The 24853-nt window shown below is 70.7% G+C and overlaps 6 protein-coding genes across 6 annotated transcripts; 3 read left to right on the top strand and 3 right to left on the bottom strand.

Moving 5' to 3' along the window:
* Positions 1–46: 46 nt before the first annotated feature.
* AURANDRAFT_66948 (hypothetical protein) lies at positions 47–2425 on the top strand (the record flags this gene model as incomplete). Its single annotated transcript, XM_009042288.1, has 1 exon — positions 47–2425. The coding sequence occupies one exon, from the start codon at positions 47–49 to the stop codon at positions 2423–2425; it is 2379 nt and encodes a 792-aa protein (XP_009040536.1).
* Positions 2426–2541: 116 nt separating this feature from the next.
* AURANDRAFT_66947 (hypothetical protein) lies at positions 2542–3510 on the top strand (the record flags this gene model as incomplete). The annotated part of the gene is made up of 1 exon (XM_009042289.1): positions 2542–3510. The coding sequence occupies one exon, from the start codon at positions 2542–2544 to the stop codon at positions 3508–3510; it is 969 nt and encodes a 322-aa protein (XP_009040537.1).
* Positions 3511–5657: 2147 nt separating this feature from the next.
* Positions 5658–6833, bottom strand: AURANDRAFT_66946 (hypothetical protein; the record flags this gene model as incomplete). The annotated part of the gene is made up of 4 exons (XM_009042262.1): positions 5658–5834; positions 6097–6234; positions 6383–6578; positions 6724–6833. The coding sequence occupies 4 exons, from the start codon at positions 6831–6833 to the stop codon at positions 5658–5660; spliced, it is 621 nt and encodes a 206-aa protein (XP_009040510.1).
* Positions 6834–8176: 1343 nt separating this feature from the next.
* Positions 8177–12973, top strand: AURANDRAFT_72438 (hypothetical protein; the record flags this gene model as incomplete). The annotated part of the gene is made up of 3 exons (XM_009042290.1): positions 8177–8931; positions 9147–11040; positions 12161–12973. 3 exons carry the CDS (start codon positions 8177–8179, stop codon positions 12947–12949), a joined length of 3438 nt encoding a protein of 1145 aa, XP_009040538.1.
* A 115-nt stretch (positions 12974–13088) lies between these two features.
* On the bottom strand, positions 13089–13760 carry AURANDRAFT_5364 (hypothetical protein; the record flags this gene model as incomplete). The annotated part of the gene is made up of 1 exon (XM_009042261.1): positions 13089–13760. A coding segment is annotated over one exon (672 nt), but the record flags the coding sequence as incomplete, so codon positions are not given.
* Positions 13761–17043: 3283 nt separating this feature from the next.
* Positions 17044–17457, bottom strand: AURANDRAFT_32061 (hypothetical protein; the record flags this gene model as incomplete). Its single annotated transcript, XM_009042260.1, has 1 exon — positions 17044–17457. A coding segment is annotated over one exon (414 nt), but the record flags the coding sequence as incomplete, so codon positions are not given.
* Positions 17458–24853: the final 7396 nt, after the last annotated feature.

Here is a 24853-nt window from a genome sequence, read left to right as displayed (position 1 = left end):
GGGAGATCGTCCGCCGTCCTGAGCGGCTTCTTCCCTGAACGCGGCCATGGGGAAGCCGAGGGAGAAGACGCGCAACTGGCGGAGCCTCTGGTTCACGGACGAGGAGCGGAACACGATCAAGGACAAGCTGAGCCTCAAGCTCGGCAAGACGCAGCGCATGAAGGGCCGCCGCGCCGCCAAGCGCGGCAAGAAGTCCTACAAGGTCGAGGACGAGCGCCCGGCCCCGAAGACGATCAACGGCGTGCGCGAGGGCTTCGACGCGAAGCTCGGCGAGGAGATCGAGGCCATGCGCGCGCGGCTCCGGAGCGACGCGTCGAGCGCGCTCGACCCGACGAGCGCGACCATGCGCTCCTGGGACGGCCTCACGGTCTTCTGCCTGCTCTACACGTCGATCGTGACGCCCGTGGAGGTGGGCTTCGGGGGCGCGGAGGTGCGGCCGGGCACGGGCCTCTTCTGGAGCAACCGCGTCATCGACGCGGTCTTCGTTATGGACATCTTCGTCCAGTTCGACCTCGCCTACCTCGACGAGCACCGGGGCAACATGCTCATCCGCAGCCGCAAGCAGATCGCGAAGCGCTACGTGCAGTCCTGGTTCATCATCGACGTGCTGAGCTCCGTGCCCATCGACGTGCTCCAGCTCTACGCGCAGGGCGGGTCCTGGCTGTCGTCGCTGCGCACGATCCGCCTGATCCGGCTGCTGCGGCTGCTCAAGCTCGCGCGGGTGCTGCGGGCGTCGCGCATCCTCACGCGCTGGGAGTCGATGATCTCCATCTCCTACGCGCACCTGACGATCATGAAGCTCGCGGGCATGTTCCTGCTCGTCGCGCACTGGATGGCCTGCCTCTGGGGCATCTGCGCGACGGCGCGGTCGTCGTCCAAGTGGACCTGGCTCGACGCGCTGTCGGAGACGAAGAAGGACAAGTACGGGAAGCGCCACTTCGGGAAGAATTCCATGGCGGACGCGTACATCGCGGCGTTCTACTTCGTGCTCTACACGATCACGGGCGTCGGCTACGGGGACCTCACGCCGGCGAACAGTTTGGAAATGGTCGTCGGCATCGTCTTCATCGTCGCCGGCGGCATCCTGTGGGCCTACATCATCGGCACGTTCTGCTCGATCCTGTCCACGGTCGACGTCTACGGGAGTCAGTTCCGCCAGTCCATGGACGAGCTCAACATCATGATGGAGGACCGGGGCTACCCGTCGTCCCTGCGGCGGCGCTGCCGCACCTTCTTCCGCCAGTCGCGGAACCAGCTCCGCATCCACAACTACCGCAAGCTCGAGGGCATGATGTCGTTCGCGCTCCGGGGCGAGGCCGCGGCCGCGAACAACGCCATGTGGCTCCACCGCGTCTGGTACCTGCGCAAGGCGTCGGCGGCCTGCATCGTCGAGATCTCCCAGCGCCTCGGCACCATGACCTTCGCGCCCCTCGAGGTCGTCGACATCGCGCACACGCTCTTCGTGCTCCGGCGCGGCATCGCCGCGCGCCACGGCATCCCCTTCAGCCGGGGCACGGTCTGGGGCGAGGACTTTGTGCTGGAGAATTTAGATTTGGCGGACTCGACGTGCGCCTGCGCGCTGACCTACATCGAGGTGCTGTGCCTGTCCGCGGCGGGCCTCTACCAGATCCTCGAGTACTTCCCGAACGAGCTCAAGGCCGCCAAGGTCGCGTCGGCCTTCTACACGGTCAAGTCGCAGCTGGTCCGCATGGCGCGGGAGGCGCGGGAGGCGTCCCAGCAGGGCTCGCGGGCCACGTCGACCTTCGACCGCCTCTTCTTCAACGCGAACGTCAGCGTGAGCAACAAGGCGGCGAACCAGGTCGACAACGTGTCGACGCGCCAGTCCATCACCGTGCGCCAGGGCTCCATGGCGCGCAAGAAGATGGCCGCCGCCGTCGCGAAGAAGCGCGCGAAGATGCAGGGCAACCTCGCGGCCGCGTCCACGCTGAGCTCGAACGACCACATCGCGTCCGAAATCGCGGAGATCCACCACGACCTCGCGCACTACCAGGAGAAGACGGAGAAGCAGCTCGACGACTTCAAGCACAAGCTCAACAGCATCGAGGGCCTCATCCGCCAGGCGCTGAACCTGGAGCGGACCATGGGCAAGCTCGACGTGAAACCCTCGGTCAAGGCGTCGCTCCACGTCAAGGAGTCGATCCGGGCCTCCAAGCCCCCCAACGCGGCCCTCCAGTACCACAAGCTCCAGTCCGGCCTCGGCGGCGGCCTCGCGAAGCTCCGGCCCCTCGGCGAGGACTCGACGAAGCTCGAGGCCATCGAGGGCTCGCCCGACGCGCCCCGGCGGAAGCCGCCGCCGCTCACGAACCAGGGGTCCTCGGGCCTCTTCGACATCCCCGTCGAGGGCGACGACGACAGCGACGACGACAGCGAAGGCGGCGAGGAGGTCAAGGACGAGGAGCGGTGACCCGTGGTTAAATTGTGCGGTAAGGTGTGGGGGCAACGTCGTTGCTTTCCTTTCAGTTGCATTTCTCGGAGAGCATGAAGCTCTGCGCGCACGCCGCGGCGTCTTGAACTCGTCGCATGTCGACGCAGCGCCTGCGCGTCGCCGCGGCGGCCGCGGCCGGCGCGGCGGCGACCTACGCGCTGGCGCGGTTCCTGCGCTGGTACGACTCCGACGACGCCTGGCTGGCGCTGGCCAATCGCATCCGGGCGTCGCTGCCGCCGCCGTCGCAGTCGTCGTTCCGCGTCGTCGCCGTCGTGACGCTCGTCGGCGGGGGCCACGTCGTGGGCACGAACATCGAGGCGCACACGCTGCGCAACAGCGTCTGCGCGGAGCGCACCGCCTTCGGGGCGCTCCAGCTCGTCGCCGCGCGGTCGCGGGCGCCGACGGAGGTCGCCTGCGTCTACATCGTCTGCGACGCGTCGCGGCCCATCACGCCGGGTTTGCTCTGCCGCGAGTTCATGTACTCGTCGCCCTTCTGCGAGCCGGCCACGCGCGTCGTCACGGCGTCGCCGGGCCTCCGCGTGAGGATCGAGACGAGCCTCGCGGAGCTGCTTCCGCGCGCGTCGCCCTACGCGCGGCTCAACGCGCGGGAGCAGAAGGAGTGGGCCCTGTCGCGCACGCTCGAGGTGCCGACGGGCGGCCCGGCGCGGCGGGCCTACGACGCCGCGCTCGGAGCGGCGAAGGGCGACGGCCGCGACGACCTGCACCCCGTGCGCTACGGCGCGGCGGTCGTCTTTTGCGACGGGAGCGTCGCGACGGCGCGCCAGTTCAAGGCCCTCGAGTACGGCTGCACGCTCGACCCCGTCGGCCAGCTCGCGACGGCCGTCGCGGACCGCGACGCGGCTCCGGCGGCGCTCGCGCTCGTGGACCAGCTGGGCGTGGCCCACGCGCCTTTCGCCGCGGGCCGCGCCTTCCTCTGCGAGCACGGCCACGGAGACGTCGAGGTCGTCTTCCACGACGACCGGGGGGCCATCGGCACCTGCCCAGCATCGGACCTCGCGCCCGCGCCGCCGGAGTTCGAGGCCGCGGACTTCGTCGCGAAGTAAATTTATCATCATGATGACCCGAAGAAGCGCGGCGGGCAGATGGTCCGGCACTCGTCGTCGCCCCGCCGTCGCGCGTCGAACCAGCGGACGGCCGCGTCGTAGACGGCGAGGTCGGGAAAGTCGGCGGTCCAGAACGGGTCGGTCAGCGAGATGTTCCAGCCGGCGTCGTTGAGGTAGGCGAGGCGATCGTGGCCCGCCGGGCCGGGCCGGCTGTTGGCGAACTCCGTCGTCGAGGCACGCGACGCCGGGAAAGAGCGCGTGGAAGAGGCAGATCGACGCGGCCCAGTGTGAGAGTATGCCGACGAACTGGAATCCCTCCTCGAGGCGCGCCGCGGCGGTGCCCGCGTCCGCGGCGGCGAGGTCCGCAGTGAGGCCGCGGACGTAGACGGACTTCTCGCCCGCGAGCTTCGAGAGGTCCGAGCTCGGCGGCCGCCGGCGGCGGACGCGGTGCTGCATCACGAGCGCGAGGTGGGATAAGATGCGCTCCCGCGGGTCGCGCAGGATGGTGACGAACAAGCCTTTGCGCTGGACCTACCAAGTGCGACGGGGTCGGATTTCTTCACATCTTCAGGCGACATCCACGCAAAAAAACACTCCCGTCGCTCGACGCTGCGCTGGACCCAGCTCCACTCGAGCTGCTCGCTCCCGTCGCGCGACCGCCGCTCGCGGCCGACGCGCGTGTGCTCGCCGTTGAGGCGCGCGTCGCAGTCGTACTTGGCCTTGAAGTCGCCGATGAGCTTCGACGGCCGCGGCTGCGTCGCCGCCGTGCTCGCGGTCGTGTCCAGCGCTGCGTCGTCCGGCAGGTTCGGGCAGTCGAAGCGCAGGAGCGTGAGCGCGAAGCTCGTGCCGCACTTGTGCGGATGGTACCAGACGAAGGTGTAGTTGTTTGACGCGCGCGCGCGCATCGCAGCGATGGCGATCAACGCTGCGCGCAGCATGGGTGGAACTCACATGCTTCGAAGGCTGCCCGCGTCTCTGAGGCTAAGGTGAGCGACCAACGCTGCGCGCAGCATGGGTGGAACCCACATGCTTCACGGCTGCCGGCGTCCTTGAGGCTACAGCTGTAAGATGAATTAGTTGTTGATGTAGTTGAAGGGGACGCCCTCGACATCTCCTCGACGCCGCGTCGTCGGCGCCGTCGTCGAACCAATTCTTGACGCCGTCGTCGTCGGCGCCGTAAGTCGAACTAATTCTTGCGGCGCCCCGGGGCCATGCCGTCGCATTCATGCTTGCTGCTGTGCGCTGCAGCAAGTGCATTCCTGCGCTGCAGCACACAGAGCTCACTCACACCTCTCGCAGCCAAGAAGCGCTTGGCGGAGTTGAAGAATCCGAACGGCGCGAAGCGCAAAAAGAAAGCGCCCCGCGGCGGGTCCAAGGAAGACGCGGACGCGGCCGCGCGCGCGGCCGCGGGCGACGCGGTTGCGCTGACTCTGGACGTGCTGCGCGCGGTGCAGCAGCCCGCGTTCCTCGCGCACCCGGCCTTCGAGCGCATGAAGGGACTGCCGGCGCTCGCGGAAGCCAGGCCCTCCTCGATCGCGGGCGCCGGGACGGGCCTGTTCGCCGCGACGGACGTGCCCGCCGCGACGCTGGTCGCTTTCTATGCGGTGCACGCCGTCGGCCGCGACAACCACTTTCCCACCGGCGACTCGGCGTTTTTGGCGGACGTGGCGGACGGTGTGTGCATTCAATTGACGCTGTGACGTAGTCCTCTCGACGCGCGTCAATTGTGATGTAGTCCTCCTCGACGCGTGTCGAGGGTTTGCTCCCGCGCAGGCGACCGACGAGCCTTTCTTCGACGGCCGCGCGCCAGACGCCTCGGCGGCCTACAAGCAGTACGTCGTCGGCGGCCGGAGCCTCTTTGGCGCGGCCGACGACGTATCCACGCCGTATTTCATCGACGTCAACCCGCTGAGGCCGAACCCGACGGGCTGGACGGCGTCGCTCGTCAACGACGGCGCCTCGGCCGCCGCGGGCGACGAGGCCTCGGCGGTGAGCTACTACGAGGCGTCGCGGGCGCGGAAAAACTGCGCGCTGGTCCCCGTGGGTCCCGCGCCGCTGCTGGCGTACGCGACGACGCGGGACGTGAGCGCGGGCGACGAGCAGCGCGCAAATCAACCACCTTCTGGAAACTCTGACGTGATTCGCATTCAGGCGACGAGTTCCTCACGACGTACGGCGCGGAGTACTGGGTCCAGGGGGTGGACGCGTCGCCGCGGGTCGTCGACTGCGCGCGCGAGACGGCGCGGGACCTCGACGACGTCGCGACGCTCGTGGCCACGTCGTACGCGAAGGATATTTCGGAACTCGAGCGGATGTTTGGCGCGCTGGCAAGGGGGGAGGTGATATAAGGACTAGATTATTCTGAGCGGCGCCATCTCACTACATGTCGCAGCGTTTCGGGCAGCGTCTCACTCCATCCCAGGCCATACTCTATCGCTCCAAGGTTGGCACATTGCAGTGATGAAGTCTTGATGACGTCGTGATCGTCGTGGTCGCGTGGTGCTCGAGGTACACGCCCGCAGTCGCCAGAGACGCGTTTGTCGCTCACGCGCAGAGACGGTGCATTGCCGGTGTGTTCGCCCGCACCGTGCAGTCGACGAGCATGGTTTCAACTTCCGAATTCTTCCGCAGGGTGTATGATGGAGACCTTCGAGGTGTGGAAGCCGCATTGGCTTCAGGGACCGTCGACGTGAACGACCGATTAGGAGTTGTCCCAGTCTTGGCCTGCGCGTTGTTCTCGGATGAGACGAGTGATGAAGTAAAAATGGAGATGGTTCGAAGCCTGATTGAGGATCATGGCGCAGACCCAAACGCCGGGAATGAGGAGTGGGCGCTGCCTTTGCATATTGTCGCCACGAAGCAGAGCATGTACATCGACCTCCTCGTCGCGCACGGCGCGCACGTGGATTGTGTAAAAACAGGAGGGATTACACCGCTCATTTGTGCCGTCGCTGAAGGTCCGCCTGATTGCATTGTCGCTCTGCTCCGACACGGGGCGTCGCTCGATCTGCGTACTTCTGATGGTGTGGATGCGCTCGACGTCGCGCGTCACCGATATGAAGCCCAACCTGCATGGGAAAACTACTACTTGATCAAATTCCTCAGGGAGTGCGAGCGGCCGGATCGTGGACGCGTTACGTCCGCGAACCTGTCGCGGCGCTCCTCGCGCTGCGCTATCTTTGCCTCGCGGGCCGCGCGAGGGCTCCGCCGCACTTCCTGCGACTCTTCGGCGCCGCGCCGATCCCGAACGCCGGCAAGGCGCGAACGCGCGCCCGGCGCGTCGCAGCTGCGACGCCGCTGCCAAAGGAGGTCTTCGCGCACATCCTGGGCTTCTGGAACCGTCGCTTTTCCGAGTCGCTTTAGCTGCCTAAGTCATCACAAAACGACCCACACCATCCACGCTAGAGTAGAAGCAAAACTAAGCGCCCCCCCCCTCCGCCTCCGGCGGCTCCGGCGGCCTCGGCGGCGCGCCGTCCCAGAACGCGGCCTCCTTGGCGACGAGCGCGCGGACCTGGTCCTCGGGCAGGCGCGCCGAGACCTCGCCGCGCATGTCGAGGGAGAGCCAGTAGAAGGTGCCGTAGGACGCGTAGAACTCGTCGCCGGCGTCCACGGGCCGCGAGACGACGACCTCGGCCTTCCGGAGGTCCGGGAGCTTGCGGAACGCGACGTTGTGGACGCGCTTGTCGCGCGCGTCGTTGATGTAGCGCGCCTGGACGTCGTCGCGGCGCCGCGCGTCGACGTAGACGTCGCCGCCGAGGCGCATGAGGTACGACTTGTCGCCCAAACGCATCGCGTCCTTCGTGCCGAGGACGTCGCCGCCGTAGTCGAGCAGCACCTCGCCGACGGCGAAGCGGCGCGCCGCGAAGAGGCCGAGGCCCGCGCCGGCGAGGCGCGAGAGCTTGACGACGGCGTCCGCGCTCGAGAGTCGGAGCGGCGGCGGCGGCGGCGGCGGCGCGGCCGCGTCGACGACGACGAGGCGCGGCGAGGCGCGGTGCTCGAGGAGCGCGCTCGCTTCGACGCCGCCCGACGCTCCGGGCCGCGTCGCGGGAAAGAGGACGAAGGTCCGCGCGGGCGGCGGCAGCGCGTCCGAGCCTCGGAGCTCCCGCGCGGCGACGGGTCCGCCGCCGAGGCACAGCGCCTCGGCCGCGCCCGTCGCCTCGAGCGCGGCGAGGCCCAGGCGCGCGTAGCGGCATCCGTCGAACCCGTCCGGCGGCTCCGGCGCGAGGAAGCACTCGACGGGCCGGTCCCGCCAGGACCGCTCGAAGGCGGCGCGCTCGCGCTCGTACTTGAAGGCGACGAGCGGCAGCCCGAGCTCCTCGTGCGCGCGCCGCACGACGTCGGTGAAGCTCCCGGCCGCGAGGTCGTCGCCGTCGAAGGCGACGGCGAGCTGCGCGTGCTGCGCCGCGCGGTCTCGCAGGGCTGCGAGCAGCGCATCGGCGCACGCCGCGACGGCGGCATTGGAATAGTCGAGCCGATCGGCGAAGCCTTTGACGTGGACGACGGCGCGGCCGGGCCGCCAGGCCGACAGCGGCTGGAACGTGACGGGCATCAGCAGCTAGGGCTCGGCCTTTCACCACAAGCCATTTTGCGAATTGATCATGTTGAACCACACATTTACCCGAGCGTTTCATGATCACGATGTGCTCTCCGTACTAGGAAGCCCAGCATGGCGGAGCCGCTGGGCCTCGGCATGGGCACGCTGGACGCCATGGCGGAGCGCAGTCCCGTCAAGGTCGTCATCGCCGAGCCGCCGGAGCCCGAGCCGGAGCCCGAGCCGGAGCCCTTCGCGCTGCCGCAGAAGAGCCTGGCCGAGAGCCTGTCGCCGTCGCGCTTCAGCGCCTGCACGGAGCGGACGTCGCTGATGATCAGCGAGCGGCCGTCGGTGCTGACCTTCGACGCCGCGGCGGCGGACTTCGCGGACAGGCCCGCGCCGCCGCGGCCGCCGCGGCGGAAGCCGGCGCGGGGCCCGCGGCCGACGCCCAAGGGCGCGGCGCCCAAGGGCGCGGCGCCCCAGGGCGCGGCGCCGCGCGAGAAGGTGCCCTGGGACGCGACGACTTTATTCACGTCGGGCGTGAGCCTCATCAATCTCAAGCGGCGCACGGACCGCCTCGAGGCCTTCCTCGAGGACGCGCCGAAGGCGCTCGGCGACGGCGTCGCCGTCGACGTCGTCGAGGCCTTCGACGGCTTCCAGCTCCACCGGGGCGGGTCCTTCCTCAACGGCATGTTCGAGCCGCTCTGGGACGCGTCGAATTTGGCGGACCGCGAGCCGTCCGTCGAGCCCGGCTGCCGCTTCGCGTCGTTCGGCGAGCAGGGCTGCGCTCTGAGCCACGCGTCCATCTGGCGCCGCATCGCTCCGCGGGGCACCAAGGACTCCTGGCACCTCATCTGCGAGGACGACGTGAAGCTCCACCCGCGCTTCGCGTTCCAGATCGCGAGGCTCTGGCCAGGGCAGCAAAAGAGAGCGAAATTCCCAACTTCAAAGGCTCATATCTCGGCCGTTTTCCACTCGTTTTGGCTGACTTTTGGACGAGCGATCATCTCTCGGAACGGTCTCGAAGCGTAGACGCTTTTTCCGGAACGCGCGCGCGCGAAACACTCACGTTGAAGCGACGTTGAATCACCCTTTTCCTGCCCAGGCTCTGGCCGCGGCTCTGGCACGCGCGGTGTGACGTCGTCTACCTCGGCTTCCACGACTACGGCCAGCGGCGCTACGCCGAGGGCACGGGCAACTGCTGTTTCCGGCCGGAGTACACGCTGGGCATGCACTGCTACGCGCTGCGGAACACGGCCGCGGCGAAGCTCGCGGGTCACCTGCCCGTCGTCGGCCCCGTCGACGCGTGGCTCGCGGACAACCAATGGTTCGGCCTCGACGTCTTCTGCCTCGTCGTCCCCGGCGAGGGCGTGGGCGGCGCGGGCGGCAAGCTCGCGTCGCACCGCACACAGGGCCGCGTCGCGCGCGGCGACGTGGACCACTCGTCCGACGAGCCCCCAATCCATGTCGGGCGGACCGAGGAGCAGCGCGAGGCGCTGCTGGAGCAGAAGCGGCGGGAGCACCGCTTTTCCTACCACCCCTACGCCATGGAGGACCTGAGCGAGCTCTTCGCGCTGGACGAGGAGCTCGACGCGGCCGAGGCCGCGGCGCGATTGGAGGCCGAGGGCGCGGCCGCGGGGTTCATGGAGTCCGCGGAGGCGCCGCTGTCGAACGTCGTCATGACCGTGGAGATCACGGCCGCGGGCAAGAAGGAGCTGCGCTTCTCCGCGGCGGCCGGGGGCGTGCCCGACTCCTGGGACGGCGCGACGCCGCCCGCGGACGCGCCCGCGCCGGACCCGAGGCCGTCGCCGACGCCGTCGCCGTCGCCGGGCCCGTCGCGGCCGCCGTCGTCGCGCCCGCGGACGGCGACGCCGCCCGCCGGGGAGGCGGCGACGCGGCCGCCGTCGTCGGAGACGCCGACGTCGGCGGAGGCGCCAAAGGCGCGGCGCATGGAGGACGTCCTCGCGTCGCTGAATCCGATGGCGAACCTCCTCGGCGCGAAGATGAACCCGGCCGCGGCGCCGCCGGACAAGCCCGCGCCGGCGAAGCGGCCCCCGTCCCTGCTCCACGCCGTCGCGCCCGTGCGCAAGCCCAAGGTCTCCGGCCGCCGCATGGAGGACTACGTCACCGCGCGGGAGCTCGAGGCCGCGGCGCCCGCGCCCGCGGCCGACGACGGCGCGCCGTCGACGGCGCCGTCGAGCCGCCCGGGCTCGCGGCCGGGCTCGCGCGGCGGCGCGCCGGAGACGAGGCCGCCGCGGCCCGCCAAGGCGTCCGCGCGCAAAGCGCCCGAGGAGCCCGCGCACCGCGACTCGGTGCACGCGGCGATCCCGAACCTGCACCGGGGCACGTTCTCCGAGGCGGACCACCTGGGCCGCGCGGGCATGGGCACGCTCACGCGGGGTTTGCGGCGCATGATCGAGACGACGCCCGTCGCGTCGGGCTCGAACCGGCCGTCGCCGTCGGAGTCGCGCGCCGGGTCGCGCGCGCAGACGCCCAACAGCCGCAAGCAGTCGCCGGCCGCGAGCCGCGCGACGACGCCCGTCCGAGGCGCGCCGCGGCCCGGCTCGCGGCCCAACTCGAACCAGATGAAGGCCCGGGGCAACGCGAGCGAGAAGCGGCCCGCGGCGCCGGGGTCGCCCCGCGGCCCGTCGAGCCGCGGCGCGGCGCCGTCGCCCCGCGGCCCGTCGAGCCGCGGCGCGGCGCCGTCGCCCCGGGCCGCGGCGACGGGCCGCGGCGCCTTCGGCTCGCCCGGGGCGACGAGCCGGGGCCTCTCGGGCTCGCCCGGCGGGACGCCCCGGGGCACCTCGCCCGCGGGCACCGTGCGCACGCCGCCCGGCGCGTACGGCTCCGCGCGCACGCCGCCGGGCTCCGGCGGCCGCATGGGCCAGCGCTCGTCGACGCCGAAGACCGTCTCCAACAACGTCGGAAAATTCGCCGTCGGCGCCACGATCCGCGTCGCCTCCGGCGGACAATCGCGCCCCGTCGGCGCCACGACCCGCGTCAGACAAGGGCGCCCCGTCGGCGCCACGACCCGCGTCGGCCCCGGACAATCGCGCCCCGTCGGCGCCACGACCCGCGTCGGCCCCGGACAATCGGGCCCCGGACAAGGGCGCGCCACCGACAAATCGGGCCGCGTCGGCCGGTCCCGCCAGGGCAACCTCGCGACCATCAGGAGCTAAGTGTCCTTTACGACTCCCGAAAGACCATGGACATCAGAGGGCGAAGGCAGCAATGACGAGCTCGATGTCCTCGGGGACTACGCCGCGGAGGCACTTCCGGATCAGCAATTGCCAGGCTTTGCGCTTGACGGCCAAGCTGGCACCGCAAACGAGCAAGCCAGACTCGAGGGACACGCTGCCCGTCTGGGCGAACTCGACGACGCCATGGAGGCCGATGGCCTCTGCGATCCGCATCTTGTTGTCGTCGTTGGCCCACGCGAGGTTCCACAGCGCCTGCGTGGCGAGGACCTTGCCGAAGTCGCGCCCCCCGCTCTTGGCGTACTTGCGCTTCCGACCGCGGCCGGCCGTCGCGGGCGCGGGCGCCGGCTCCTCCTCCTCGGGCGCGTCGGCGGCGGCCTGCTGGGAGACGGAACCGAGCAAGCATACCGCGAGCTCCGTGCTCGGCGAGAAGTCGATGCCGCGCTTGCAGAGCGAGACGAGCGGCGCGATGCCGCCGGCCGCGCCGACGGGGCCGCGGTTGTCCTCGTAGTGGCAGAGTTCCTTCAGCGCCCACGCGGCGTACATCTTGGCTTCGTCGCTGCCACCCTGCACGAGCTGGACGAGCGGCGCGATGCCGCCCGCCTTGGCGACCTCGCTGGCGTCGTCGAGGTACGCGACGTTGGCCAGCGCACACGCGGCGTCCACCTGCTCCTCGTCGCTGCCGCTCTCCGCGATCATCACCAACCACGCGATGCTCCCGCGAGGCGGGTAGCGCAGCCTTGGGAAGAGCTTCACGAGCACCCGCGCAGCCGCCGCGACGACGCCCATGACCAAGGGCAGAGGCGCGACGACGCCCATGACCAAGGGCAGAGGCGCGACGACGCCCATGACCAAGGGCAGAGGCTCGAGAAGCGCGCAAAAGACATGTAGTTGAACCTAAACTGAATCGATGTTGCCTCAGCTTCCTTGCCGACCACCACCGCCGCCGGCCTGCCGGCAGCTCCAGCCGCGCGCCATGCAGCGCATCTTCGCGCAGGTCACCCACGCGTCGAGGCTCTACGAGACGCTCCTCGAGAGCGGCGCCTGCGACGCCTCCCTGGTCTGGGCCGTGCCGCGCATGGCGCTGGCGCTGCAGTGCACCATGCCGCCGCTCGACGAGGCCGAGCTGGCGACGGCGAGCGGCCTCGGCGAGTTCGTCGAGGGCGCGGCGCACGCCTACGAGACGCTCAACGCGCTCGTGTACCGGCGGTCGACGACGCGCGACCTCGGCCTGCTCGAGCGGACGTGCACGCCTCAGATGGCGCGCGTGCTCTCGGCGACGGCCGAGGAGCTCCACGGCGCGGACCGGGCCATGACCTACACGCTCGAGGAGTCCGCGCTCGCGCGGCGGTCCCTGCGCGCCGCCGTCTGCGACACCTTCGCCACGGAGCGCGAGCGCGACCTCGAGCACGCGCTCCGGGGCTACGACGACCTATTGCACGACCTCGAGACGGACGAGGCGCGGTCGAAGATGCTCGTCTCCATGGGCGAGGAGCTCACGGAGCTCCGCGCCGCGCGGGGCGACGAGCACGGCGCCGTCGAGGCGCCCTTCGTGTCCTGCGAGTTCGACGTGCTCTTCGAGAGCAACGAGCGCATGAGCGTCGAGGCCGCGGGGCAGACGGTCGTCGTCGAGAAGCGCCAGCTGTCGACGTGGCGCTTCCTCACGACGGATTTGGACGACGTCGAGTGGCGCCTCGCCAAGATCTTCTAGGCGCGCGCGTTAAAAACCGCGCCGAAAAAAGGGGCGTCCCCTAGATGGAGATCTTGAGGAGCGCCTCGTCCTCGTTCTGGTAGGGGAGGTTGCCGAGCTGGCGGCCGTCGCTCTTCGGCGGCGGCCCGCCGTTGAGCGCCGGCGGCCCGCGCCAGAACATGGGGAGCGTGCCCTCGGACCGCGCGTAGAGGAGGAAGACGCCGAGCGTGCAGGGGACGAGGTAGAGCAGGGCCGGCTGGCCGAGCTGGAAGACGGCGACGGCGACGTTCGCCATGGCCAGGCCCGCCGCGTAGCCCGCGACCATGAGCAAAAAGTACTTGGGCAGCCGCGTGCCGTGCGCGGCCGCGGCCGCGGCGTCGTAGCGCGCCGCGAAGGACACGAGCAGGCCCGGCAGGACGATGTCGCCGAGGCCGAGCATGGTGTAGCCGCCCCCCACCTCGCCGAAGCGCGGCAGCATGAGCAGCATGGGCAGCTGCGTCGACTGGCAGTCGTCGTCGGCCGGGTACTTCTCGCAATAGTCCGCGTCCTTCGACGGCCCCTTGCCCGTGGCCACCTTGACCATGATCGACTCCTCGAAGAAGTAGGGGCTCAGGAAGACGAAGAAGATGTCGTAGCAGAACGCCATGGATAGCAGCATCGCCGCGACCCTCAGACTGTTGAGCTTGATCACGTTGAGGAAGAGCACGCAGAGGCACATGCCGAACGTGTCCTGGAGCACCCAGGCGTAGGACGCGCGCCGCGCCGCGAGCCACCAGAGCGAGCAGGAGACGCCCAGGCCCGCCGACGCGACGTCGAGGAGCGACACGGCGCCGAAATGGCGGCTCTCGAAGAGCTCGCGCCGCGCGCAGGAGCGGATCCGACCCAGGAGCGGCCGCCAGAGCACGGCCGTCGTCGACGACGCCGACGACAGCGCGAAGGCGCAGATGACCACGAAGTACATGTCCACGTAGAAGAGCACCAACAACGCGCCCGACGCGACGCAGATGAACCCCACGGCGTGGGCCGGCGTCAGCTCGAACTCCGGCGCGTCGTCGTCGTCGCCGCCGTCGATGGCCACGCTCGCCGCCGGGTCCGACCCGCGCTTCGCGCGCCGCCGGATGTCGTCGCCCGACGCCCACGCGGCGTACGCGCACGTGCAGACGCCCAACAACCAAATCAACACGGAGCTCCAGGACACGAGGCTCTCCTGGCCGTCGTCCCAGAGCGTCGCCGCGACGGCGTTCGGCGCCGGCGTCGCGAGGTTCGCGTTGCCGCGGAGCTTGTCGGCGTCGCGCATCGTGACGAACACGGCGGAGACCGCGCCGACGGTCTCCGCCGCGTCGCCGGCCATGGTCATGTAGGTGTCCCAGGCGCAGCAGACCTCGCCGCCGTTGCCCGTCAAGAGGCAGCGGCCGCTCTCGCAGGACGAGCCCGTCGCGCAGGACGACCCGGGGAAGCCCGCGAGCCGGTCCTCCTTGTACGCGTCGTTCGACGCGTAGGACGACGCGTCCACCGCGCCGCGCCCGTTGCCGCAGTCGTAGTCGTACTTGTCCTCGGCGTACGACCGGTTCCGGTAGATGCCCTCGACCGTGTTGTAGACGACGAGCGCGCGCACGCCCGCCTTGGCGGCGGCCGCCGCGCGGTCGACGAACGTGCAGTTCGGGCTCCGGGCCGCGAGCAGGCCGAAGCCGTCGTGCGCGACGCTCGCGACGTCGCTCCACTTGTCCACCTCGGGCGCGCAGCCGTCGGCGAGGCCGCCGGCCCAGCGCAGCGTGAGGCGCAGGGCGCTGCCCTTGCTCGTCGGTAGCGCGACGCCAAAGGATGCAGGGGCGGCGCCGAGCGTCGTGGTGGCGAACGTGAGCTCTGCTGTCGGCGTGACGGCGACGGTGTAACGTGCGACGCAGAAGAGCAGCAGCAGCGCGCGCGCCATTTGCCCAGGCGCACGCGACGTACTACGACTGCCTCTCATCGCATGCGACGGAGACGACCTTCCAGTGGCAATCGTCTCGCCGGGGGTCGGCGCCGTCGGGTGCGGAAGGACTCGCGGAGGCGTCGGCCATGCGTCGGCGCGCCGCCCGGGCCGCGCCCGGGCCTCGTCTCAAATGGGCGCCTGACCATCGCGAACCAGTGCCAGGTTCCCCCGATTCTACGCGGCTTTCTTAGCGGAGGCGAGCGAAGTCGCCGCGAGCGCCGCGGCGGCGGCCGCCGGCGGACCGCGGCGCGGGCCGCTCGGCGACGCTTGCGCCTCATGAGTCCCGAAGAACCAAAAGGGGTTGCCGAGGAAGTGATGCAGACGCGCTGCCCAACCGAGGACCTGCCCCTGGGACATCCAGTGGATGTTCATGCCGAAGTTCTTGGTGCCGGGCGCGACGCGCGTCTCGTGGATCCACCACGGCGGGACAAACAACACGTCGCCCCGGCGCTGCGTGACCTCGGGGCGCGGCGCCGGCGTCGTCTCCCGGAGCATCATCTCCGCGCTGCCCGACCAGCGGTGCTGGAAGTGCTTGAAGTGCCGCGGCGCGACGAGCGTCCACCGCTTCTCCTCCTGGAGGCAGAAGCTGAGGAACCGGTCCATGTGTGCGTGGAGGTAGTAGACGGCCGTCCGTCCCGCGTGGAAGAAATGCGTCACGACGGGCGCCGTCATGCGACCGACGGACAACGCCTCGGGCACGACCATCGTCCGGCGCGGTGCCGTGGCGCCCGCCCGCCTCCCTGCACGCTGCGGCGTGCACATTCTCATTCCCCGGCCTGGCTTCGCAGTCCCCGCTCCGCCTTTCCGGCCGCGGCGGGGGAGCAGAGGAGCCAGGATACGCCTAGGATACCCGTAACGCAGTCTCACTCTGATCTGGTCCGTCAGTCCCACGCCGTCCGGAATGCAACCCTCGAACAGTATCGGCTGATTCGCGTCGAGCGCGCGGTCCATCTGGTCGCACGGGAGCTTCAAGAGCGTCGGCGGCGGCGCGCCGCGCACGGCGTGCCAGAAATCGAGGGCGAACGGCACGCCGCCGAAAAACTTGAGGTCGGCGGCATTCTCGAAGGTTAGGAGGCGTGCGAACGCGATGGCGGCGCAAACGGTTGCGAGCAGTTGCGAATGCGAAGCGTTCATTGCGTGAGCTGCCGTGTTCGTGAACGCTAGCTGTGAGTGTGGGCGGTGCGCGAACGCTTGCTTTGTGGAGTCGAGATCTCCTTGTGGGTGCTTGCGACGAGACAAGCTCTGGCAGATTCCGGGAAAAAGCGAGCGACACGGCGAACACGAGAGACACGACAGACCGTCGGCCACCGACCGACGGCGGCGAGGCCTCGAAGGCTCCACGACCGACCGTAGTACCTCCACCATGCACGACCTCATCGTCCGCCTCGGCGAGGCGCAGGATGCAAATAAAAACAGGAGTTACGCGAATATCAAACGTTAAATGAGCGGCGTACAAAAACAGCTAGAGCCCGCCGGGGAACCCGCCGCCGGGGCTCGTCGGCGGCCGCGGCGCGTTCGACCAGCCGTCGATCGCGGAGCCGAAGGCCTCGCCCACGGACGCGGTCTGGGGCGGCCTCGCCGGCGCGATCTGGGGCCGCGCCGCCGGCACGTCGCCGAGGGGCGCGTTGCCGCAGACGCCGAAGCCCGCGGCGAGCTTCGTCGACGACTGCGTGAAGCGGTTGTCGACCATGACCGGGTCACCGGTCATGGTCGACTTGGCCGGCGGGCGGTTGACGAGGGCCGCGCCCGGGTAGCGCGCGGGCGGCGGCGCGAGGCTGAGCTTCCGCGGCGGCTCGGGAGCGACGATCGCGTCCGTGTCGACGAGGGACGCGAACTCGGCCTTGAGGTCCGCGGCGAGGCCGCTCGGCCGCTTCTCCGTCGTCGCGGCGCGGAAGGACGCGGCGAGGCCGTCGTCGGACGACGAGTCCGAGTCGTCGTCCGGCGGCGCCGCGACGGGCTCGGCCGCGGGCACGTACGACGCGAAGCAGTCGTTCAGCGCCGCCGCGTCGTTGTCGAGCGGCGCCGCGGCCTTGCGCTCCTTCTTCTTCTTGTCCTTGACCTTCTTCTCGGGGGGCGCCTGGCCCGCGTTCGCGAACGCGTCCTCGAGCGACGCCTTTTTGGGTTTCTTGGCCTTGAAGCCGTGGACCGTCGAGCCGCCGGCCTTCAAAGCGTCGACGGCCGCGTGGAGCTTGTCGTCCTTGACCATGACGTAGTCCGTGTCGTAGGTGCTGTTGACGAAGATGGACACGCCGGCCGCGGCCAGCGTCGCGGACAGGTGGCTCAGCACGCCGACGAGGTGGAAGGGCAGCGGGCCCTGGACCTTGAGCGCGCGCCAGCCCGCCTCGAGCTTTTCGCCGTCGATGCGCCGCGCGCCGCGCGGCCGGATGATCGACAGCTCGTCGGCCGTGCGCGTGATGGACACGAGGCTCGACGACGGGTTCGAGGAGAAGAGGTCCGCCGGGATCGCCGCGCCGGGCCCGAGGCGCACGACCTCGTAGTGCTCGCCGAGCACGTGGAGCGTCAGGTCGCTGCCGCGCACGGCTCGCTGCGTCGTCATGGTGGACGACAAGAGCTCGCGCAAGAGCTCGTCGACGTCTCGCAAGCTTGCGGCAATCCTGCCTTCGTTTTTAAAGGATGCGGCAGCTAATGTTGCACGGGTTGCCCCGCTTCGACCATCGAGGCATCGATCGGAAAGGCCGCCGAGTCCACTGCGCCGCCGAGCATGGCGGCCCTCGTCGAGTTCGAGGGCGGGGAGATCATCCTCTACGAGTCGCCGCTGGACTACCACAGCCAGTGCGCGCGCATGCTGCTCATCGAGAAGGGCGTCAAGTACACGTCGAAGCCCGTCGACGAGGAGAAGCTCGAGAACCTCGAGGAGTGGTACCTCAAGCTCAACCCCAAGGCGACGCTGCCGACCCTGGTCTGCGGGGGCACGGTCGTCAGCGAGCCGCGCAAGATCATCGAGTGGATCCAGGAGCTGCCCATCGGCCGCGTGCCCCTGAAGCCCCCGCCGGAGTCGTACATGCTCAAGCGCTACGACGAGCTCATGGACGAGCACTACGAGATGGACGTCGTCTCCTACACGCTGCTCTACCGCGTCGAGGTCTGCGGCTGGAGCAAGGAGGGGTCCATGCTCAAGATCACGCAGCACATCTTCGACGGGATAAAAAAATTGACGGCCGCCGTCGAGAAGTGCGCGGACCCGGAGCTCAAGGCCGCCATGGCCGCTTTGATCAACCAGAAGCGCAAGACGCTCCACGACATGAAGTACAGCGACGAGCTCTTCAACGAGCACATGATGCACTTCTACGGCGCGTTCGACGCGCTCGAGGGCGTCATGGAGACGAACGAGTGCGCGAACATGTGGGACTCGTGGATGTGCGGCCCCGACGAGGCGTCCTACACGGTCTGCGACATTTTGTGGACGTGCCTCCTCGCGCGCTGCTGGTGGTGCAAGTTCACGCGGCGCAACATGCAGGCGCGGCCGCGGTGCTGGCAGTACTGGAAGCGCGTCAAGGGCCGCGACGTCTTCACCCAGGTCTTCCCCGACTACGTGTTGGGCCCGCCCCTCTTCGACGAGGAGGCCGAGCTCCGCGGCGACGTGCTCGAGAACGAGCTCAAGGACCGGCCCATGGGCGGCTACGTCGTCCCCGGCTGGACGTCGCAGCTCGCGCCGCACCGCTACCACCAGTGGCACTTCTACAAGGTCTTCACCAAGGTCGCGACGGTCCGCGAGGGCCCGGACCTCAAGTCGCCCGTCGTCGGCGAGGTCGCCTGCAAGACCGTCGTCTGCGCGACGGGCGAGTTCGTCGTCCCCGTGGACCCGAAGTCGTGGGAGACGACGCCCATCCGCCTCTACATCGACAAGCCCGTCGCCGGCTGGATCTCGACCAAGGCCGTCAAGGATCTCGAGACCTGGGACGACCTCCAGGAGCCCGGCCCCTTCGAGGGCTCCGAGTACTTCAACGACATCCAGGGCTGGCTCGACAAGCACCGCATCAAGAAGGCCTACGACGCGCGGCGCAACATGGGCTACAAGTACTACCAGAAGTCCCTCGAGGAGAAGGGCCTCACGCGCATCCCCAACTACCACCAGTTCGGCAAGTACTCCGGCATCAAGGTCGACCCCATCCCCCAGTCCAAGTACGTCAAGTAGGCGCGGCCGGCGCCGCGGCGCGCGTCACACACCCTCGCGAGCGACGTGGTGCTTAGTGGAGCGGGCGCGCGGGGAGGAGCGGGAGGAGCACGGCGCGCGAGGCCGCCTAGATGCTCGCCTCGAGGACCTCGGCGAAGTGGGCGAGGCCGAGGATCGTGCAGACGCCCGCGACGAGCGCGAGGACCTTCGCCTTCGAGGCGGCCTCGCCCTCGAACTCCTCGGGGATGACCTCCGTGGCCCCGACGTAGACGAAGGTGCCCGCCGTGAGGGCGATGAGGGCGCCGTCGAGCGCGCCGCCGATCGCGCCGCCGAACGCGCGCTGGAGGCCGAGGCCGAGGCCCGCGCCGATCGGCCCCATGGCCGTGAACGTGAGGAGGAGCCGGAGCAACCGCCGCGAGGGCATGCCGCTGCGCAACAGCGCGACGACCAGCGCCAGCGACTCCGCCGGCTGGTGCAGCGCGATGGACGCGCTGAGCAACAGCGCCGCCGTCTTCGTCCGCGCGACGGCGAGCGCCATCGTCTCGAGCATCGAGTGCACGGAGAGCGCGCCCAGGAGCATGGCCGCGGACCCGCCGTGGGCCTTGGCCTCGCCCTCGCCCCCGGGCGCCGGCACGGCGTTGTGCCCAAAGTCCGGCGGCGCGTGCGCCGGCGCGGACCACCGCTCGACGGACCAGATGAGCAGGTAGCCCGCGAGCGTCCAGAGGCACGCGGGCCGCGCGCCCCCGGCGCCGAAGGCGCTCGCCGCCTCGGGCATCATGTGGCCGAAGGCCAGCGCGAGGAAGACGCCGCCGCTGAACGTCGACGCGATGCTAAGCTTCTTCGGGTTCCCCGTGAACCGCTTGTAGCGCAGCGGCGCGCCCCAGCAGAGCGCGTTGAAGGCGCAGAGCGCGAAGGCGAGGCCGACCTTGAAGGCGACGACGTTCTCGTCGCCGAGGAAGAACTTGCCGATGGGGCCGCCCTCCGACGCGCCGCCGCGCAGGGGGACCAGCGCCGCGAGGTACTTGCCCCCGGCCTCCAGGGCCGGAGACAGCGCCATGGTCGCGCGCCCGCGCACGGGCGCGTGGCGCAGGAGGGCGGGGAGCATTTTGCCAGGCGCTCCCATGGCTGCGGTCCTCACGATCATGCGCGACGCGGCTGCAACAGGGGTGGTTGCCGCGACGACCACCTCGCACGGCTGAAAAACTCGAGTCCGAGTTCAATCGACCGCGTACCGCAAAGTTCATCATGCCGACGGTGCCGCCGGTGAACACGAAAGGCGACTATGGCAGCCCAGCAAGACGTGTCCGCTCGTTCCAGAGACGTCGCCTTCGCGGAGCGCTGCGTCGAGGACGGCGAGCTCGCCGCGGACGTCGGCGACTTCGAGCGCGGCTGCGACTACTGCACCGTCGCGCTCTGCGCGTTAACGTGGGGCAAAGGCGTCGAAGATAAGAACCCCTGGGGCCCGCCGACCATGGACTGGCGCGGCGACGCCATGCTCGAGGGGTGCCTCGGCTGCGGCCCGCGGCGCGGCGGCCAGCTCGACAGCCCCTGGACGTTCCTCGCGGACCGCGGCGCGGAGGAGCGGAGGTCGGGCGACGGCTGCTTCCCGGGCGCCGAGTCGCGCGTCGCCGCGGCGAAGGCGCTCGTCGCGCGGAGCTTCCACCACGTCGCCTGCGGGCGCCAGGGCCGGGCCGTCGAGGACGCGGGCTACGCCTTCGCGCTCGCCGACGCCGGCAGCGATCTGGCCAAAAGAGCTTTGGTCGCGCGCGGCTCCGCGTTCGCGGGCCAGTGGGACCTCAAGCGCGCGCTCCGCGACGCGGACCGGCTCGCGGCGATGGGCGACGCGGCCGGCGCCCGGCGCGTGACCTGCCACGCGGGCTGCGCGGCCAAGGAGGCCCAGGTCGCCGCGAAGCAGCGGTCGGAGGACGGCACCGCGGACGCGGAGACGGCCGCGGAGCGGTCCGCGCGGAAGTGCGACGAGGCGCTGTCGCGGCGCTTCGCCGCGATTTTGGACGGCGACGCGAAGGAGTCCTACGCGACCATCGAGGACACGATGGCCGCCGCGGACCTCGAGGACGAGAGCCTGAGCTTGAAGGGCGCGGCGGCCGCGAACCGCGAGGTCTACGAGGCGCTCGTCGCGCGCGAGCCCTGCGCCCACCTCGGCCCCCGCGCGCGGGCCTACGCCGAGCGGGCGACGGCCCTCGGCGCGCGGCCCTACGCGGACGCCTTCGAGGTCCAGGCGCTGTCGTCGCGGCGGCGGTGCCTCGCGGACGCGACGGCGGAGGCGTACCGGCGGAAGCGCGCGGGCGCGCCGGACCGCGCCCTCGCGACCTTCCCCTTCGCGCACCGCGTCGCCATCGCCGCGAGCGTGCGCGACGCCGTGCCGCCGCCGGCGGAGCTCGCCGCGACGCTCGCGGCGGGCGGCGTCGTCGTCGTCGACTGCCGGTGGAAGCTCCGCGACGCCGCGTGGCGCGCGGCCATGCTCGAGATCGAGGAGCGGCGCGCCTGCGGCTGCCTGCGGGCCGCGCGGCACGCGTGCGCGCCGCGCCAGTTCTCGGAGACGCTGCCCTTCGACGACGCGATCCCGGAAAGCTGCGAGAACGGCCTGCGGAAGGCGCTTCTGGTGCTGCGGACCGTCGGCGAGGCCGTCGGCGACGCGCTGCGACGCAGCGAGCCGCTGGACGTCCGCGCGCCGCCGGCGATGATCGCGGCCTACACGCCCGACGCGACGTACCACCTCCACAAGGACGCGTACGGCGGCGACGCGGAAGCGGCCGCGGCCGTCGCGGGGTCCGTGCTCGACCGGCGGCGCATCACGCTGCTGCTCTACGTCAACGACGACGGCTGGGACCCCATCGACGACGGCGGCTGCCTCCGCGTCCACTCGAAGGCGTTCCAGAACGGCGCGCGCGACGTCACGCCGAAGCTCGGCCGCGTCGTCGCCTTCGACTCGCGCAAGGTCTGGCACGAGGTCCGGCCCGCGGCCAAGGACCGCCGGGCGCTGACGATCTGGGTCGACGCCGCGCCCGCGGGCGCGACGCTGGAGAGCGAGTAAAGTTACCCGTCGACGTCGACGATGCACGCGAAGTTCAGCGCGGCCAGGACGCCGTCGACGCAGAACACGGTGAGCATCTCGTCGTCGGGCGTGGGCCAGGGCGGCGTCTCCGCGAAGCGCGCGACGTGGGGCGGCAGCAGCCCCGGCCGCAGGCGGAGCGCGTCGCGGAGCGCGCGCCGCGCGCCCGCGTAGCGGAGCGCGAAGCCGGGCACGTTGACGACGACCTGGCCGAGGTGCGCGACGCCGAGCACGGCGAAGATGGCGCGCGTCTCCGCGGCGCCGGCGAAGAGGCCGTCGCGGCGGCCCAGCAGCGCGAGCGCGCTCAGCAGGAGCGGCGCCGAGTTCATCGCGCCGAGGCCCCGCAGCGTCGCGACGAGCGTCGAGTAGAGGCGGTGCTCGCTCGGCGCCGTCATGCGGTCCATGGCCCAGCCGGGCCGCAGCAGGAAGAACCGCACGGCCGCGCCGAACCAGAAGCAGTTCATGGCGAGCACCGCGTCCTCGAGCGGGAAGAGCACGAGCGCGCCGACGGCGACGACGGCGCCGCCGGCCTTCGTGTTCGTGCCCGGCGCCATGGTGCGGCGCGACGGGAAGGAGAACATGGCACCGCGGGGCAGCCTCCTCTAGGCCGTGCCGGGCAGCCTGATCTGCGGCATCATGTGCTCCAAAGGTTCGGACAAAAGGCATGCCGCCGCCCCGGCGGGCCGGCTCGGACAGAGGGTGCGGGGCGCGTCCCGGAGCCCCCCCCCATGGCCACGCGCGCAGCTCGGAAGCGGGGCCGTGTAACGAGGCTCCCCCGGGCGCGCGCGAGACGGCGCTCACTTCTTCTTCTTCTTCTTCTTGAGCTTCTTCGCGGCCTTCTCCGCGGCGGCGATGGCCGTCTCCTTGTCCTCCTCGTCCTTGCGCTCGAGCTGCTTGAGCTCCTCGGAGACGGCCTTGTGCTTGACGTTGCCCGCGTTGACGAGGTCCGGGTAGGCCGTGCACTGCGTCGCGCGCGCGAGCGCCTTCTCGAGGCGCATCGACGCGCCGCGGAGCTTCGTCAGATTCGCGGACGGGTGCCAGATGTAGACGCCGCTCTCCGGCGGCAGCGGGTACTCGGGCGTCTCCTCGATGGTGCCCTGGTCCTCCTCGGCCCAGTAGTCCGGCTCCGGGTCCGGGACGGGCAGCTTGACCTGCGGCACCGCGTCCATGGACCGGCGGAGCTCGAGCTCCGCCGTGAAGCGGCTCAACAGCGCGCGCGCGTGGCTCACGAGGTTCTTCTCCGCGCGGTGCGCGTCGGCCTCGGCGATGGCCTTCTCGAGGCGCTCCATGGGCCGCTGGCAGGACGCGTCCGCGCACGGCAGCGCGTCGAGCGGCGCGCAGGAGCTGTGGAGCCAGTACTCCGCGTTGGACCGCAGCGCCAGGCCCTCGGCCTCCGCTAAAAGCGACGGCGACGCGCCGCAGTCCTCGGCCGCGAGGCGGTCGCCCGCGGCCGCGGCGATGGCCTTCTCCTCCTCGCGGAGCGCGAGCGCCTCGCGCGCGAGGCGCTTGAGCTTGTTCACGAGGCGCGTGTAGGCCGCCTGGCTGATGACGGGCGCCGCGGCCTTGACCGCGCCGACCTGCTCCTTGAGCACGATGTGCGTCTCGAGCCGCGCGAGCGCGCGGCGGCCCCGGGCCACGAGGGGCTCGGCGACGGCCTCGGCCTCCGCCGCGGCGACGGCGGCCCGGAGCCGCGCGCTCTGCTGCTGGAGCACCTCCGCGTCCGCGCCGTCCGCCTCCTTGGACTCGATGGCCGCCGCGAGCTCCGCGGCGACGTCGCGGTACCGCGACAGGTTCGCGCCGCGCATGGCCAGGCGCTCCGCCGCCGTCTTCGCCAGGGACGCCGCGTGCTTCGCCAGCAGCGCGCGCACCTCCTCGGACGTCGTCACCTCCGCGGGCGCGTTGCTGAAGTCGTTGCGCCGCGCGCCGTCGGAGCCGTCGTTGAGCAGCGCGCGGACGACGGCCGCGTGGCCCCCCGCCGCCGCGAGGTGCAGGGGCGTGTTGCCGACCTCGTCGACGTCGTCGTTCGTGTAGCCCGCCTGGAGGAGGAGCCGCGCGACGCGGAGGTGGCCGTGGAACGACGCCCAGTGGAGCGGCGTGTTCCGCAGGAGCCGGTCGCCGGGCACGACGTTCACCGTGCCGGGCTTGGGCGGCTCGACCTCCTCGCCCTCGCCGGGCCCGTCGCCCTGACTTCGCCTCGCCCTCCTCGCCGCCGTCGGCCGATGGCGGGAGCCGCGGCGGCTCCGCCGGCGGCGCGTCGCGCGCGGCCCTGGCCGCGAGGTACGGCTCCGCGGCGTTCACGCGGATGAGGCGCTCCACCGTCTCCACGAGCCCGTGGCGCGCGGCCCAGTGCAGGCACGTCCAGCCCGTCTCGCCCTCCGTGTGGAACGGCGGCACGAAGACGTCGAGCAGCTCGCGCGCCGAGTCGGCCTGGCCGGCCTTGCACGAGCTGTACAGGTCCGGGGCGAGCGTCGCCGGGTCGATCTTCTCGACCTCCTCCTCCTCGTCGTCGCCCAGGCTGTCCTCCATGGCGGCGCGGCCGGCGTCGTAACGCTGAGGGGCGGCACGGCGGCACGCGGGCTGCACCGTATCGCGCCGGCGTTGGACTTCAGGGTCGATGGTGCCCTCCTGGGAGGCGACGTCGCGCAACAATCAGGGAGAGGCGTCTTGGCGACGACAGTGTGAACAGCTTTAAAATAACCCGTGACAGCGCAGCGTACACGACCCCGCGACGCGCCGACGACGTCG

This window comes from Aureococcus anophagefferens (genome assembly GCF_000186865.1).
Source record: "Aureococcus anophagefferens unplaced genomic scaffold AURANscaffold_29, whole genome shotgun sequence".
Taxonomy (NCBI): Eukaryota; class Pelagophyceae; order Pelagomonadales; family Pelagomonadaceae; genus Aureococcus; species Aureococcus anophagefferens.
Note: the sequence above shows the minus strand (reverse complement) of the source record. Positions and strands in the feature narration are given on the sequence as shown.